Source organism: Corvus moneduloides, chromosome 4, assembly GCF_009650955.1.
Source record: "Corvus moneduloides isolate bCorMon1 chromosome 4, bCorMon1.pri, whole genome shotgun sequence".
NCBI classification, from domain to species: Eukaryota; Metazoa; Chordata; class Aves; order Passeriformes; family Corvidae; genus Corvus; species Corvus moneduloides.
In genome coordinates, this window is record NC_045479.1 from 73,387,780 (window position 1) to 73,403,817 (window position 16,038).

General features: G+C 53.6%; 1 protein-coding gene across 3 annotated transcripts; it reads right to left on the bottom strand.

Annotated features, from left to right (window-relative positions):
* Positions 1-2,088: 2,088 nt before the first annotated feature.
* Positions 2,089-15,923, bottom strand: ANKRD16 (ankyrin repeat domain 16). Of its 3 annotated transcripts, XM_032105649.1 has the most exons (8): positions 14,440-15,922; positions 13,020-13,240; positions 9,181-9,223; positions 8,134-8,242; positions 7,033-7,194; positions 4,343-4,421; positions 2,981-3,170; positions 2,089-2,600 (listed from the first exon to the last, which is right to left on the bottom strand). In XM_032105649.1, the coding sequence occupies exons 1-7, from the start codon at positions 14,838-14,840 to the stop codon at positions 3,010-3,012; spliced, it is 1,176 nt and encodes a 391-aa protein (XP_031961540.1). In that variant the 5' UTR covers positions 14,841-15,922; the 3' UTR covers positions 2,089-2,600; positions 2,981-3,009. The 3 variants fall into 3 exon arrangements, with proteins under 3 accessions (XP_031961540.1, XP_031961542.1, XP_031961541.1); XM_032105651.1 differs by lacking the exon at positions 2,089-2,600 and having other exon boundaries at positions 3,078-3,219; positions 14,440-15,923; XM_032105650.1 differs by lacking the exon at positions 2,089-2,600 and having other exon boundaries at positions 3,078-3,222; positions 14,440-15,923.
* Positions 15,924-16,038: the final 115 nt, after the last annotated feature.

The window sequence follows — 16,038 nt, forward strand, 5'->3', positions numbered from 1 at the left end:
CAGGGATGGCCCGATTTTGGTGGCCATGCAGCAGGTACAGGATTCCAGGGAGGAAGGACTCCAGGGAGGAAGGGAAGGAAGAATGGATTCCAGGGAGGGAGGAAGGATTGATTCCAGGAAGGATTCCAGGAAGGAAGGAAGGATGGATCACTGCGCACCAGCCACCATCAGGAATTCCCATCGGGGACACACCCAGCTCAGGATGGGACAGGTGGTGGCACCTGCCAGGAGGATCCAAGGAATGCCTGTGTGGAGGTAGCTGGAGCTGGAATGTGGCCTGGATGAGGATGAGCAGGAAAAAGGGATTGGTGGTGATGGACTGCGGGCAGCAGGTCCTCAAGCTCTTGGATCATGTCCACCAGCAGGATTGGGACATCAGGATTGGGAAAGGACAGCCTGGGAGTTAATCCTTGTAATTCCCAGAGGAGTGGGAAGGCACATCCAAAGGGGATCCACGACCACCAAGCCAGGAAAAGCCCAGGAGAAGCGGTGGAGTCACCATCCCTGGAGGGATTTCAAAGACATCTGGATGTGGCACTTGGGGACCTGGGTTAGTGGGACACGGCTGTGCCAGGGGAATGGTTGGACTCAGTGAGGGCTTTTCCAAGCTCAGTGATTCCAGGATTCTACAGGAAAAGCCCAGATGTGATCAGGAGCAATAGGTGCAGTCCCTCACCCTCATTGTCATCCCAAGGAAAGCTGGAGAGGCCACCTGGGCAGGAGTGTCCTGGTGCTTGGGGCTTTGGGGGTGGGGATGGTGCAACCACCAGAGAAAAATCAGTTTTACTCCATTTGGATGCTCTGAGGTCCCCAAGAGCAGGAGGATGTGGAGCTGCTGGAGAGATTCCAGAGGAATCCACGGAGCTGCTCCCAGGGCTGCAGCCCCTCTGCTGGGAGGCTGGGAATGTTCCCCTGGAGAAAGGAAGGATCCAGGGAGAGCTGCGAGCCCCTTGCAGGGCCTAAAGGGGCTCCAGGAGAGCTGCAGAGGGACTGGGGCCAAGGCCTGGAGGGCCAGGAGCCAGGGAATGGCTTCCCAGTGCCAGAGGGCAGGGCTGGGTGGGAGATTGGGAATTGGGAATTGCTGGCTGGGAGGGTGGGCAGGGGCTGGAATGGAATTCCCAGAGCAGCTGGGGCTGCCCCTGGATCCCTGGCAGTGGCCAAGGAAAGGCTGGATGGGGCTTGGAGCAACCTGGGACAGTGGGAGGTGTCCCTGCCTATGGAATGGGATCACCTTTACTGTCCCTTCCCACCCAAACCATTCCATGACTCCATGATTCCCTGCAGCTGCCAGACCAGGAATGTTTGCCCCAGCACCAAGGCCAGAAAAGGTGGAATAACAGCAATTCCAGAGCTTTGTGCTCCTGGGTTCTGCTCCAGCTCCACAAGGCCCAGAGCCCGGCTCCTGGGCTGCCTCCCTGGGGGCCACATGAACCATTCCCATGGGAATGTGGCTGGATTCATTCCCATGGACACAAAGGAGTCCTGACTTCCAGTTCCTACCTTGGAGTGAGTATCACCAGCAAAATCAGCAGGAAAAATGGGAAAGGCTCTTCCCTCGGATGAATTTTGCAGGAATAAAGCTGAATCCATGTTCCTTTTCCAACCCCTAAAGAAGGCACGTTCCCCTCTGATGCTGTTCCCATGTTTTGAAGGAGTTTCCCTTTTGTGTTTCCATGGATATTTGGAAACATTCCCACTGCTTTCTCTCCGACTCAGCAGCCATCCAAGCTCCTTAGCTGGGATATTGGGGGGACACAGCTATTCCATGGCTTATTAAAATGATAAAAAGTGGGAATGAAGCAGCCCCTTGCCTTTACTACTGGAGGGAAGCCAGAGCTGGATTTATGGAAGGATCCAGGATTTTTAGAGGAATAAAACCATTTCCTCACCCATCCAGGGGCTGGTCCAGCTCCCACCAAAATTCCTGCTCCAGGGATGGTGGGGGGTGGGAATTTCCCACTCAAACCCACCCATGGCTCAGGCAGAGCACAACTTAACTCACTCCCTTCCTGATTTTTAACGTCTCCCATCCCCAAAAAAGCAGGATTCCGTTCGTCTTGGAGTCTTGGCATTACAAATAGACAAGGCCAGGTCACTTTTCCATGGAATTTATAATTCCAACTGCACAAACCCAACAGCTGGAGCTGCTCTTACCTTGCTGTGTATTGCAGGCTTCCAAGAGCAGATTTTTGGGTTTTAAAGTTCATCAGTGCTGGGAATTGCCCAGCATTCCAGTCAGGAATAACAAACACCTCCTTATTTTAGTCTGATCCAGATGTCCTCACAAGGTTGAGGTCCCACAATGGATTCCAGCAGGTTTTGGGATCAGCTCTGGGCTTGAAGAGTCTTCATCCTACCCAAAGAGGTGGCAAATTACAGCAATTTAAGGGATTAGTGGAGAGCAGGTCCGTGAAGGGCTAAGAAATCAAAGATCCAGGTGGATCTTCTCCATCAGGATGTCCAGTGGGTGGAAATTCCCAGCAAAAGCCAGGAGGATCCCTGGAAGTGGCACTTTCCTTCCTTGGATGGTTCTGTTCCAGGCAGCCGCACCCTCAGAGGTTTGGATGTGGCAGGAGCCGCACGGGAAGAGAAGCTCAGCCCTGGAATTTGGAAGTGAGAGAAAATAAATTTACAATGATGGAAGGGGTTAAAAACATGGAATGGTTTGGGTGGGATGGGACCTTAAAGATCATCTCATTCCTGGGCAGGAACACCTTCCACTATCCCACGTTGCTCCAACCTGGCCTTGGACACTTCCAGGGATGGGGCAGCCACAACATTTTTGGGAAACCTGTGCCAGGGATGAGCCCAAAGCCATCACCTCCATTATCTTTGGAGAGAATCCTATTTCAGATATTTCTCCTAAATCTGCTTCCCAAGTGCCAAGCTTGGCTCCTCTGCTCAATTTTGGGTAAAAATCCCAACATTTTAACCAGGTGTTGCCCTCAATGTGGGCCTCACGAAGGGATAACCAACGTACCACGTGGAAAAGGAGCAGGTTCCTCTTCTTCACGTGCTGAGTTGCATTCCCTGGAAAACCTGGATGACATCCGGCCTCCTGGCCAGCTGCTGTGCCAGCATTCCCGTGGCATCTGGAGCGTCCTGGAGCCCGGCACGGAGCAGGATCCGCGCGGCCTCCGCCCGCTGCCCGGCGCTGGCCGCGTGCAGGGCTGGGGGGACACAACGGGAGCTGGGGTCACCTCCTGGCCTTGGCTCATCCTGCTTTGGATGAAAACAGGATTCCCAGTGGAAATAAACAGAGGGAGGGTGAGAGATGAGTTTTCCCAGTTGGAACACGCAGTGTGGTCGTGGAATTATGGAGTGGTTTGGGTTGGGACAGAATCATGGAGTTAAATTTCGGATCATTGAGTCCCATCTTAAAGGTCATCCAGTTCCACCCTCCTGCCATGGGCAGGGACAGCTTCCACTATCCCAGAGTGCTCCAAGCCCCATCCAGCCTGGCCTTGGACACTTCCAGGGATCCAGGGACAGCCACAGCTGCTCTGGGAGTTCTATCCCAGGGCCTCCCCAGCCTCACTGTAAAAAAAACCTTCCTTCCATCTAATGCAAATGATCCCTCTGGATAATCCAAGCAGGTGCCTGATGTGGACAAGAAGCTTCCCAAGGACGCAGTGACCCAAACCCAGGAAAGGAGCAGCCACGGGGAAAAAAACATCCCAGGGCTGGATGAGCTCAGCAGAGCTGGGGTTTAGTCACCGAGGGGGCGGAGGGAGCGACGGCACCGCTGAAACGTGGCTTTAACCAAAGCCCAGGGCTGGGAAATTCGCCAATTTTGGCAATGGCTGAAACCATTTATCCTTTCGGGTTTTTTTAATTTTAAGGGGTTTTTTTTGGGAGATGCTGATGCAAGAGCTGCCTCAGCCTTTCCCGCTGGGAATGCCGACTCTCCGGCATCGCTATAGCAACTCGAGTTACGTGCCAGCTCTCTGGTATGATTTGCTCATCAGCCATTTCCAGGCTGTTTTGCTAAAGGAATTGAGGCTGGAGAGCTCAATCCTTGTGTTTGTCCATCCAACCTGCTTCCAACAGGATCATTCCAGCCAAATTTCAGGGAGAGGAGGCAGCGTCAGAGCTCCTCAGGTGAAAAATAAGTAGGAAATTCCCAATTTGCATCATCTTTTCCTAAAGGGAAAAGCTCCAGCAGAAATTCCAGCAAGATGAAAGGCAGGGAATGCAAAATGCCCAAAAATGCCCTGGGATGATCCGTCATGCTGCTCCCAGAGCAAATGTATCCATGGATTTGGCATCTCTGAGGTTGGGATGTGCTTATGGAAGCTCTTGGTGTCTCATAAAGCTTGGAAAAACAGCTTGGAATCCTCACCAGAACGGCCCTTCCCATCCTTGGCCTGGACGTCAGCACCGAGGGCCAGCAGGGTCTGGATGGTGTGTCCGTGTCCTTCCTGCAGAACAGGGAATTTGGGATCAGCTCTGCCCTCGGAGCCATCCCTGACCTGGACCTGCACAGATTCGCTCTGTCCTGGTCACATCTGGGGGTGCCAGGAGCTCCAGAGGATCTTGGAGCAGATGGAAGTCAGGGGCAGCTGCCCGTGGCAGGGAAGTTCGGATCCGTGAGGCAGGGATTGCTCCAGCTGCTGTTATCCCATGGGAATGGGCCAGAAAGGTGCCACGAGGCAGCTTCCTGAAATCCCAGAATGGGTTGGGTTGGAAAAGACCTCAAATCCCATCCCAATCCCATCCAATTCCACGGACAGGGAATCTTCCACTGTCCCAGGGTGTTCCCAGCCTCAATGTCCAGCCTGGCCTTGGACATTCCAGGGATCCAGGGGCAGCCACAGCTGCTCTGGGAATTCCAGCCCAGCCCCTGCCCACCCTCCCAGCCAGCAATTCCCAATTCCCAATCTCCCATCCAGCCCTGTCCTCTGGCACTGGGAAGCCATTCCCTGGCTCCTGTCCCTCCATGCCTTGGCCCCAGTCCCTCTGCAGCTCTCCTGGAGCCCCTTTAGGCCCTGCAAGGGGCTCGGAGGTCTCCCCATCTTTGAGTTTCAAATCCCTCCAAATCCCAGAGGATCTGGAGTTGCTTTTTCCAGGGTTACTCCAGCTCAAGGAGCAGAACCTGTTGCTGATCTGGGCTGTTGCTCATCTGCTTCCCTCAGGCACCGGCATTTCCCAAAGAATTCCTCCAGGATTTGTGATGCCCTGGGAGAAGGCACAGCCAGCCAGGATCCACAGTGTCCTCCCTCCACCAGGAGCCAATTCCAAATTCCACAGGGAAAAACACGGCACAGCCCCCACCTCCCTCCTCTCTGCACAGCCTTTTCCATAAATAAATCCTTTCTCCCTAAATAACACGCCTGATTTGGGAATTACACCCTCAATGCCATGAATTAGTCTTTTGTCCTGCGGCCTGAGAATGGCAGAATCTTATTTTTATCCCCCCAACGACTCTTTTTCCCTATTCCCATAGGATTCCACAGCATCTTCCCTGCTCCCAAGGCTCCCATTTCCCTGCAAACCCATTTCCATGGCAAAGATGCCGAGCCGGGAACTGCTTGAGCTGCCACAGCCTTGGCAGCAAATGGGATTGAAAAAAAGAATTCCATTTTCCTGTGTTTACAAATACAAAAGAGTAAGAAAAGAAGGAGATAAAAACACAACACAGCAGCCAAACCAACAGGGCTGGAAATACAAAGCGACACCAAGCGCGGGGAAGGGAGAGAATCCCATCCAATCATTCCCAAATCAGCCAAGAGCTGGGATTTTCTCCAAGGCACACTATATTCCACCCCCCCCACCAAAGCCTTGCTGTTCAACGTACCCTTGGCAACCAGAAGGGCTTGGAACGTGGTTTCTGGGAGAGGGAGGCCGGGAAAATGGGAGAAAGGGCTCCTTTGTGGGAGCGGGCAAACGGCACGGCTGGATCCCGCCGGAGCAGAACGCTGCTGCCAGCATTCCCAGGGAGTGGCACGGGTGTTTTTCTAGGAGCAGGGCACTGGGATGAGGTTTTATTGCTACTACAAGGCTCGGAGTGCTGTTAAAATCTGTGAGGTTTAATATCCCAGGATCTGAGCAGGGACATTCCCGTGCTGCCAGCTGCATCCCAGGGAAGGTTTGGGATCTGCCCTGCGCTCCCAGGGAGTGTCGCAGGACCCACAGATCCACTTCCCACGCGGGCTGGGAGGAGGAGAAAGCTCCCGTGGTTCTCACTGTCTGGAATTCAAAACAACTCCGGTGTGAAGGACACTGATAAAAAACCTGGGAGCTGCCCCCGCCTTCCCAGCTCTCCTTTCCCACATCAGGACATCTCCCATCCCTCCCCTGCAGGCAGGTGGACACAAACATCGAATTCCTGGGATGGGAAGGACCTCAAATCCCCTCCAATGCCAGCCCTGCCATGGCAGGGACACCTCCCACTGTGCCAGGCTGCTCCAGCCCCAATGTCCAGCCTGGCCTTGGGCACTGCCAGGGATCCAGGGGCAGCCACAGCTGCTCTGGGAATTCCATCCCAGCCCCTGCCCACCCTCCCAGCCAGCAATTCCCAATTCCCAATCTCCCACCCAGCCCTGCCCTCTGGCACTGGGAAGCCATTCCCTGGCTCCTGCCCCTCCATGCCTTGGCCCCAGTCCCTCTGCAGCTCTCCTGGAGCCCCTTTAGGCCCTGCAAGGGGCTCTCAGCTCTCCCTGGAGCTTCTCCTCTCTCCAGGGGAACATTCCCAGCTCTCCCAGCCTGGCTCCAGAGCAGAGGGGCTACAGCCCTGGGAGCAGCTCCATGGATTCCTCTGGAATATCTCCAGCAGCTCCACATCCTGCTGATGTTGTACCCAGGGCTAGAATCTGCTATTCCAGGTGGGATCTCACCAGTGCAGAGTGGAAGAATCCCACCCTCACCCTGCTGCCCACACTTGTTTTGATGCCCAGAAAACAGGGAATGGGACTGGTCAGGAACAGATGGACAGTGGCAGAGGATGAGCCAGGAATGCAAATCCTCCATCAGTGGCAAACACCTGATCCAGCCTGGTTTAGGTGCCGAGGGAATTTGGGAACAGGGACAAACCTTGGCTGCGTAGTGCAGGGCTGGCAGCTGCAGGGACGTCGCTCTCCCGTTGACATCCACGCCCAGCTCGGACACCAGGAACTGGATGGATCCATCCTGGGCTGTCACAGCTGCCCTGTGCAGGGCCTGAGCACCCAGGGCATCCACAGCTGTAGGGCAGGCCTGGAATTCAGGAATATCATGGAAGTAACACCCAGTGAACTCATCCCACAGGAGATCACCACCCTCTGGAGGCACCAGCAGTGCCAGGAAACCTCCCCGAGGTTTCCCACCTCTCCCAACTTCAGTGCCTGGAATGTGAGATTAAAACCACAACAAACTCCCCAACACCTCTGGGAGAATTAGCCATGAGGAAGCCCCAACCAGCCGGGACCATCCAGCAGTCAATCAATCAATCAATCAATCATCAATAAATTATTGATTGCAGTGGTCTGGTTCCTGCTATGCACAACTGGCTCTAATGGCATTCCCTGGAGGAAATCAGGGATTATCAGGAGACAGCAGAGGAGCAGCAGCTGCCAGGAGGGAGGGAAGGCAGAGAGGAGCTCTGGGTAACACAGGGATGGATATTTCCATGTTTTCTGTGGCCACAGGAGCCTCCATCCTGAGTCCTGACATTCCAAGAGCTGCTTTTGGCTCTGACACAGCTGCCCCTGGAGCACTGGGAATGTCCTGTCCCCTCCTGCCACTGCCTGGTGTCACTATCCCACTTCACCAGCTCCGGGGACACATCTCCAAGAGCAGCTGGGGCTGCCCCTGGATTCCTGGAAGTGTCCAAGGCCAGGCTGGACATTGGGGCTTGGAGCAGCCTGGGATAGTGGGAGGTGTCCCTGCCCATGGCAGGGGTGGCACTGGGTGGGCTCTGAGGTCCCTCCCAACCCAAACCATTCCGTGATTCCTGCCCCAGGAGCTGATTCCTGATGACCTCACTCAGCAAAATCTCATCTCCACGGGGAATTTGCCTTTTCACACAAAACTCCTTCCTTTCCAATTTGGGAATCTGCTTCCTCACGCTGCAGTCACGGTGAACACGTGGATGCCCTGTCCAGGCAGCTCTGGCTCAGTTCCTGGAGGAGGTGGGTGAGGAATTCTGGCACCCACCTGGTGTTTTTCCAGGAGCAGGCGGGCGATGCCGATGTGCCCGTTCTGGAGGGCGTCCATGAAGGGAGTGACTCCACAGCTGTCTCTGCTGTCAGGTTTGTACCGGCACCTGGGGGAGGAGGAAAAACCAGGACAGAGCTGTTGGCAGCTCCAAAATCCTCACAGAAGGAGACTCCAAGCAGCTGGGATTGAACATGGAATATATAAAGCCCATCCATAGACAATGGACAAACCTGTCCTGGTGTTTTAGGGCCTGGGCAATGATCTGAGGGGGGATTTTCGGGATCAGAGATCTGGTTCAGCTCCTTTGGGCTCTACAGATCATTTATAATTCCCTTTTTCCCTGACCAGAGGGTTTCCAGAAGGGACAAGGTGTGCAGTGGCAGCAGGGAATACTATTCCACCTTTCCTGATCTGCACAGAATGATGTACAAAATCAAGAGCCCACAAATCTCATTCAGGTTAAACTCCAGTGAAAATGAGAGAAAACGGAATTTAAATGGAATTTAAACTGAAAGCCTGGCTTAAATCCCAGAGCTGTTTATGCTAGGCCAAGCATGGACAGGTTGGGATGAGCTGCGATTCCCAGGGAAAGCTGCTCCAGCTCCAACACTTTGGAAGGGAACAGAGCTGCTTTAAAGCCACTTCCCACCAATTTTCCAGGAGCCTGAAAAGCAAGGAGAAGCTCAGCCTAGGGAAGCTGCTCCCAGCATGGAGCTGCCAGGAATCCCTTTGGTTGTTGTCATCCAGTCTCAGCCACATCGGAGGCACCAGGAATGAATCAGCAGGGACAAAAAAATCCCAGGGCTGAGTTACATAATTGGGATTTGGCATAACCAAGAGGGAGCCCATCCCAAGGGAGTCCTTGTCCCCAAGGTTTTCAGCCAGCTGGGAAAAAGCTGGAGCATGAGGAGACAGCCTCAGGATCAGGGCAGGGCAGCTGTGCAGCCACGCTTCCCAAACGGAGCAGCACAAGCATCCTTTGTGTCCAAATCCTGGCAGGGAACCGGAGGTGGGGGGAGGAAAAGCTGGAAGGAGCCTGCTTACCGCTCCAGGAGCAGCTCCACGACCTGGGCACAGCCGTGCATCGCTGGGAAAAGACAGGAAAAACATGGATCGTTGGTGTTTTCATGGCACCGTGGCCCTACAGCGAGGCACACTCGGGTTGCTGATCCTTTTGGGGTGAGGGAAGGGGCTGGATGGAATTCAGGGCTTTTGACTTCAGTTTTGTGGTGTGATTTAAGAAAAGGCTTCCCTGCCCCTGATCCCATAGGGAAGCGTGAGGGAAAGCAGGGAAAAGATATGGAATGGGCACTGTCTGCCTCGTGGGAGAGCGTCCGCAGAGTTCAGCTGAAACAAAAAGGGTTTCTCCCAGTGATTTGTTCATTCCCGAACTGGAATCTGGGAGAAGCAAAAGGAACACAAAGCAGGGAGCTGGGGAAATGCTGGATAACGTTCCCAGCCCTCCTCAGCCACTCCCATCTCATCATCCTCACCCGTCTCAGAGGGAAAACAACAGCAGAGGGGGAGGATTTGAAGCCGTGGCACAGAAATATTCCCTTTTTTCCCCTGATTTTTTAAACATTTCACTTTACACAGCCTTGATCCAGCTTTTTTTTTTTTTTTCTTTTTCCCCTTGCAGATCATTTTGGAAAACAAATGGAATATAGGAAAGAAAAAAATAATACCAAACCAAGCCTGGAGCTGCTCCATCAGGTGATGGAAAAAGGGTTCCTGGGAAATGTGTGTTCCCAGGAACAACTTTCAGTTGGAATTCCAGTGAGGGATTCCCGGATTTTGGCTCTTTGCTCCTGCTCCCTGCCTGTTCTTCACCTGAGCTGCTGGAAACACAGGCAGAGCCACGCTGGGAAAGGGATTTTTGGAAGTCATGGGAAGAAAAATCCCTCCAAGCAACACAATCCCATCCTTTTTCAGGAACAGAGACACGAGAAAGCTGATCCACTGCTGCATTCCACTTCCTCTAATTACCTCTTCCCAGCTTTCTTCCCTCGGGATATGGATAGAGGAAGCAACAAAGCTGAAGGAATCAGCCCTTGTTAATATAAAAAAGAATTGCAGGAGGGAGAAAATGAGGCTTCATCAATCCAGGGATAACGAGCCAGGAAGGCAGCTGGCCTGGTCATGGGTCAGTGTGCTTCCATCCACACCCTTGGGATGGAAATCCATGGAAAAGGAAATTTCTCCTGACATGATTTCCCCCCCCTTCGGCAGCTTCAGCACCATCTCCAGCCCCTTGCCCCTGCTCCTGCTTCAGGAACTGGGAATATCCACTGGGATATGTGTGGGGATACCGTGGAGCAGCAGTTTGGGATCAGCCTGGGTTCAAATGGCACTGGGGGTTTAAGACATAACTCCGTAATTCCATAATTCTGTAATTCCAGCCTTTCCCGATTCCCAGTCGCTCCCACACAGGCTGCTGCTCCAGGGTCTGGCTGGATCAGGAAATTCCAGAAATCCCAAATTGTGGATTGGTGGCTTTGCCAAAGAAAACACAGGTGGAGACACCTCTGTGAGGCAGGATCCAGGTGCTGGATCCCAACTGTATTCCCATATCCCAAGGCAGGGAGGAAACTTCCAGCTCAAGGTCAAAATCCCCCCTTTCCCACAGGACAATCCCAAATCCCAGAGCTCACCCTGTGCTCCTGACCCTATCCCAGACCCTCAACTCCCAGATCCCAACCCAACATCCACCTCCTGCCAGGAGAGGAGCTGCCAGCTCCACAGAAACAACACCTGGGATTGAGCAGGGACAGGAGAACAGAAAAAAATCGGGATCAGCCACTTCAGGCAACCTGCTCCTATCCCACAAACAACTCCTTCCCTGCTTTTTTCATTCCCAGGTCAAGCATAAGGACTGAGGTGCCCAAGGGCTGGAATTGTCACCACTGATGAGCCGAGAGTGACGGAGCAAGGGCTGGAAAAGGCATGGAATGACAGCCTGGGAGCAGCACAGCCAGCAAGAGATCAAGAGATGAGTGACAGCACCACAGGGGCTCCTCACAACACCTCAGGTCCTTCCAGAGAGTCAATCCCGGTTAAATTCTTTGGGAAAGGGGTTTGGGTAGCCAGGGATCATCTCTCTCCTCTGGAGACACTGCTGGGACCTGGAATACGCAGCTTAATTCCCACTCTGGATGTGGTGTGAGCCCTTCTGCTTCCCAGCAATCCTGAGGATGGCTGTGATTCCTAAACCTGCCCATTCCCTTTAAATATCCTTTAAAAGCAGGGAAAAGGGCAGGGAAAGGGAATTGGATGTGGTGGGCTCCAACCCTAACAGCTCCTGTGTATTCCCAGCAGGGATTGTCCTTCCCCTTTGCAGAAAGGCCCTCTGGAATTCTCACCATGGGGTGAGAGCAAGGGGAGAACTGCAAAATCTGGAGTTTCTTGTTGGAATCATGGAGTCATTTTGGTTGGAAAAGCCATCGAGTCCAACCATTCCCAGCACTGCCAGGGCCACCACTGCCCCATGTCCCCAAGTGCCACATCCACAGGGATTCTAAATCCCTCCAGGAATGGGGACTCCACCACTGCCCAGGGCAGCTCTTTCCAAAGCTCTACAACCTTTTCCATGGAGAAATTTTCCCAACATCCAACCTGAGCCTCCCCTGGCCCAGCCCGAGGCTGGGGTAAAGAAATCCATCCACAGGCAGATCCCAAAAGGTTCCTCTCGGCAGCTCTGCTGCTTTCAGGAATTTAAAATGCCAGGATGTGCTTGGAGCTGTGGAGGTTTTCCAAGAGCAATTCCCAGCTTTACACACTGAGAAGGAAAACCAGATCCATATTCCAAGTCAAGAGAGCTCGGATCCATCTGCGCCAGGGAGAGATGGGGATGGATGGATGGATGGATGGATGGATGGATGGATGGATCCAAGGAGCCCAAAGCCAGTGGAGGATCCCAGATGGATCCACCACTCCTTGGAGACATGGAGATGAACTCTTTGATCCAAGAATCCCAAAACCAGTGGAGGATCCCAGATGGATCTACCACTCCCAGCAGAGATGGAGATGAACTCTTTGATCCAAGAATCCCAAAACCAGTGGAGGATCCCAGATGGATCTACCACTCCCAGCAGAGATGGAGATGAACTCTTTGATCCAAGAATCCCAAAACCAGTGGAGGATCCCAGATGGATCCACCACTCCCAGCAGAGATGGAGATGAACTCTTTGATCCAAGAATCCCAAAACCAGTGGAGGATCCCAGATGGATCCACCACTCCCAGCAGAGATGGAGATGAACTCTTTGATCCAAGAATCCCAAAACCAGTGGAGGATCCCAGATGGATCCACCACTCCTTGGAGACATGGAGATGAACTCTTTGATCCAAGAATCCCAAAACCAGTGGACGATCCCAGATGGATCTACCACTCCCAGCAGAGATGGAGATGAACTCTTTGATCCAAGAATCCCAAAACCAGTGGAGGATCCCAGATGGATCCACCACTCCCAGCAGAGATGGAGATGAACTCCTTGATCCAAGGAGCCCAAAGCCAGTGGAGGATCCCAGATGGATCCACCACTCCCAGCAGAGATGGAGATGAACTCCTTGATCCAAGGAGCCCAAAGCCAGTGGAGGATCCCAGATGGATCCACCACTCCCAGCAGAGATGGAGATGAACTCCTTGATCCAAGGAGCCCAAAGCCAGTGGAGGATCCCAGATGGATCCACCACTCCCAGCAGAGATGGAGATGAACTCCTTGATCCAAGGAGCCCAAAGCCAGTGGAGGATCCCAGACGGATCCACCACTCCCAGTTTCCCTGACTTTTTCCTTCTCCAAAACAACCACGAGCTGGAACACCGTCCCTTTTCCACACTTTCCACCGCTCCCACCTCCCAGATTCCCTGGATCCATCCCTGCTGTACCTGCTGTGTGCAGAGGAGTTCTCCCCGTGGTGCTCTCCGTGTCCCAGCAGCCTGGGGACACATCCAGCAGGTACCGGAGCACCTCGGGGTGTCCCTCCCTGCTGGCAACGTGGAAGCAATTCCAGCCATCCTTATTCCTCAGCAATGGGTTGGCTCCATGCTCCACCAGAGTTTTGATCACTTCCAAGTTTTTCCTGGTGCAAGCCATCATGAGGGGAGTCCTGGAAGAAGATCCGGGTAAAAACAGGATAACCTGAGACAACGAATCGGATTTTTGGGATCAATTCCAGCCCTATTGCTGCTTTCCCCCTTTTTCTCCTAAAAGGTGTAAATTACTGCTCCACTCTTCCCTTAGGGATGGGGATTTCCCTGGATTTAGGTGCTTTGCCTGAGGATCCAGGAGATTTTACAGCACTGTTTTTCCAGGCTGGGAATACTCCAGCTCCTTTTCCATGCAGTCCCTCAGAGCATCCTGTGGTTTTAAGGCAAATGAGACTTTTTCCAAAGATTGGGATACACCTTAGGAAGCACAGAGCTCCCTGGTTTTAATCCATGGATGGAAGGGCACTGCCACACAAATCCATGGCATCTCGGCCTCCCTCTGCTCCCCCGGATGTCAGCTCCACGCTGGCACAGCCTCAATTCCCAGCTCTGGAATGCTGCCTTTGGATTTGTGTCAGTTCAGCTCCAAAGGACCTTCCCAGCCTTTCATCTGGGGGTTGGGGAGAATCCTGGTTTCTTTTCCAGGAATCTCCATCCCTAAGAGAAGAGTGGAGCAGTGATTTACAACTTTTAGGAGAAACAGGGGGAAAGCAGTGATAGGGCTGGAATTGATCCCAAAAATCCAACTGGATCCACAGCGTGGGCAGCAGGGGAGGGGGGAATTCTGCTCCTCTGCTCCACTCTGGTGATCCCACATGGAATCCAGCTCTGGAATCCCAGTATCAGGATATGGAGCTGCTGGAGAGAGTCTGGAGGAATCCATGGAGCTGCTCCCAGGGCTGGAGCCAGGCTGGGAGAGCTGCGAATGTTCCCCTGGAGAAGGGAAGGATCCAGGGAGAGCTGCGAGCCCCTTGCAGGGCCTAAAGGGGCTCCAGGAGAGCTGCAGAGGGACTGGGGCCAAGGGATGGCAGGACAGGAGCCAGGGAATGGCTTCCCAGTGCCAGAGGGCACGGCTGGATGGGAGACTGGGAATTGGGAATTGCTGGCTGGGAGGGTGGGCAGGGGCTGGAATGGAATTCCCAGAGCAGCTGGGGCTGCCCCTGGATCCCTGGCAGTGCCCAAGGCCAGGCTGGACATTGGGGCTGGGAGCAGCCTGGGACAGTGGGAGGTGTCCCTGCCCATGGAATGGGCTGGCATTGGATGATCCTTAAACTCCTCCCCCACTCTTCTCCACCCAATCCCAAATCCCAGCACCCACCAGTCGGCCTTTTTCAAGCAATCCACGCTCGCCCCCATCTCCAGCAGGAAGGACACACATTCCCAGTGTCCCATGGAAGCAGCCTCATGGATCGGCCTCTTGTAATCCCCATTGGTCACCTCCGCGTCCATCCCAATCTCCCGGACCAGGAATTCCAGCACATCCCGGTGTCCGAGGCGCGCCGCGTGGTGCAGCAGGGAGTCTCCCAAACGTCCCCAGCGCCAGCTGGGAGCCTCTGGAATGTCATCCAGCCTCAGCTCATCCCGCAGGAGATCCAGTTTTCCCTCCTGGACCAGCCTCAGGAGCCGCCGCGGCCTCTCCCGCTCCGCCATGGATCCGGGCCTGAGGGGAAAGAGGCAAAAAAAATCGGGATTTTGGGGTTGGGAAGGGGTGGGTATCATGGTTGGGATAAGCAGGAATGAGGTTTTCCCTCAGGAGAAGCAGAGCCTGGTGTCTCCTTCCAGAAAAAGGGGAATTTTTCCCTCAGGAAATCCACAAACCTGAGGGAGGCCTCTCCCTTGGGATGAGCGGGAATTTCCTTCTCCCTCAGGATAATTAAAAATTTTCCTTCACCCTCAGGATAATTAAAGCCTTCCTTTTCCCTTCAGAAAACTGGGATCTGGTCTCTCCTTCAGGAAAACCAGGAATTTTCCTCTCCCTCTCCGAAATTCGGGAAGCAGCCACCCCTTGGTAAAAGCAGAAATTTCATTTTTCCCTGGGAAAATGAGGAGCTGGTCTTTCCCTCCAGAAAATAAGATCTCCTTTTCCTTAGGAAACCCAGGATCTGATCTTTCCATCAGGAAAACCAGGAAATTCCCTTTTCCTTCAGGAAAACCAGGAGCCAGAGTCTCCCTCAGCAAATCCCCAAATTCCCTTTTTCCTCGGGAAAAAATGGACAATTTCTTTTCAATCAGGAAAAGCAGGACCCCACCTCTTCCTCCAGAAAACCTGAGATTCCCTCTTCCTTTAGGAAAACCAGGATCTTCCTTTTTCCTCGGGAAAACAAGGAACTAGCCACTGCTTTCAGAAAACAGAATTTTCCTTTTCCACCTGGAAAACGAGGATCCAGCGTCTCCCTCAGGAAAAACAGGAATTCCATTTTCCCTCAGGAAAATTAGAAACCAGCCTCTCCCTCTGGTAACACAGAAATTCTCATTCCCATTGGGAAAACTCGAAAATTCCTGTTCCTCTTCGGAAAGCCAGAAATCAGCTGGAAATCCATAAATTTCCCTTTTCACTCGGGAAAACCTGCAATTCCCCTTTTTCTCTGGAAAATGAATAATTTCCTTTTCCCCGTGGACGGCCAGACACCAACCCGTCCTTCAGGAAAAGCAGCAATTCCCTTTTCCCTCCAAAACGAGCGGGAAATTCCCGTTTCCCTCGGGGCTCCCGGGAAGGGGCCGCTCCCGCAGGCCGGGGATCCCTCCCGTATTCCCTCCCCAGTTTATCCCAGGCCGCGGCATTCCCGCGGGAACATTCCCGGCTTTTCCAACCCACCCGCGCGCCGCGGAGCGCCCGTGACGTCACACGCGGAACCCGTGGCGTCAGCGACGGGTAAATAAACCCCGCCCAACCCGGAAGTGCTGCCCCATTGGACAG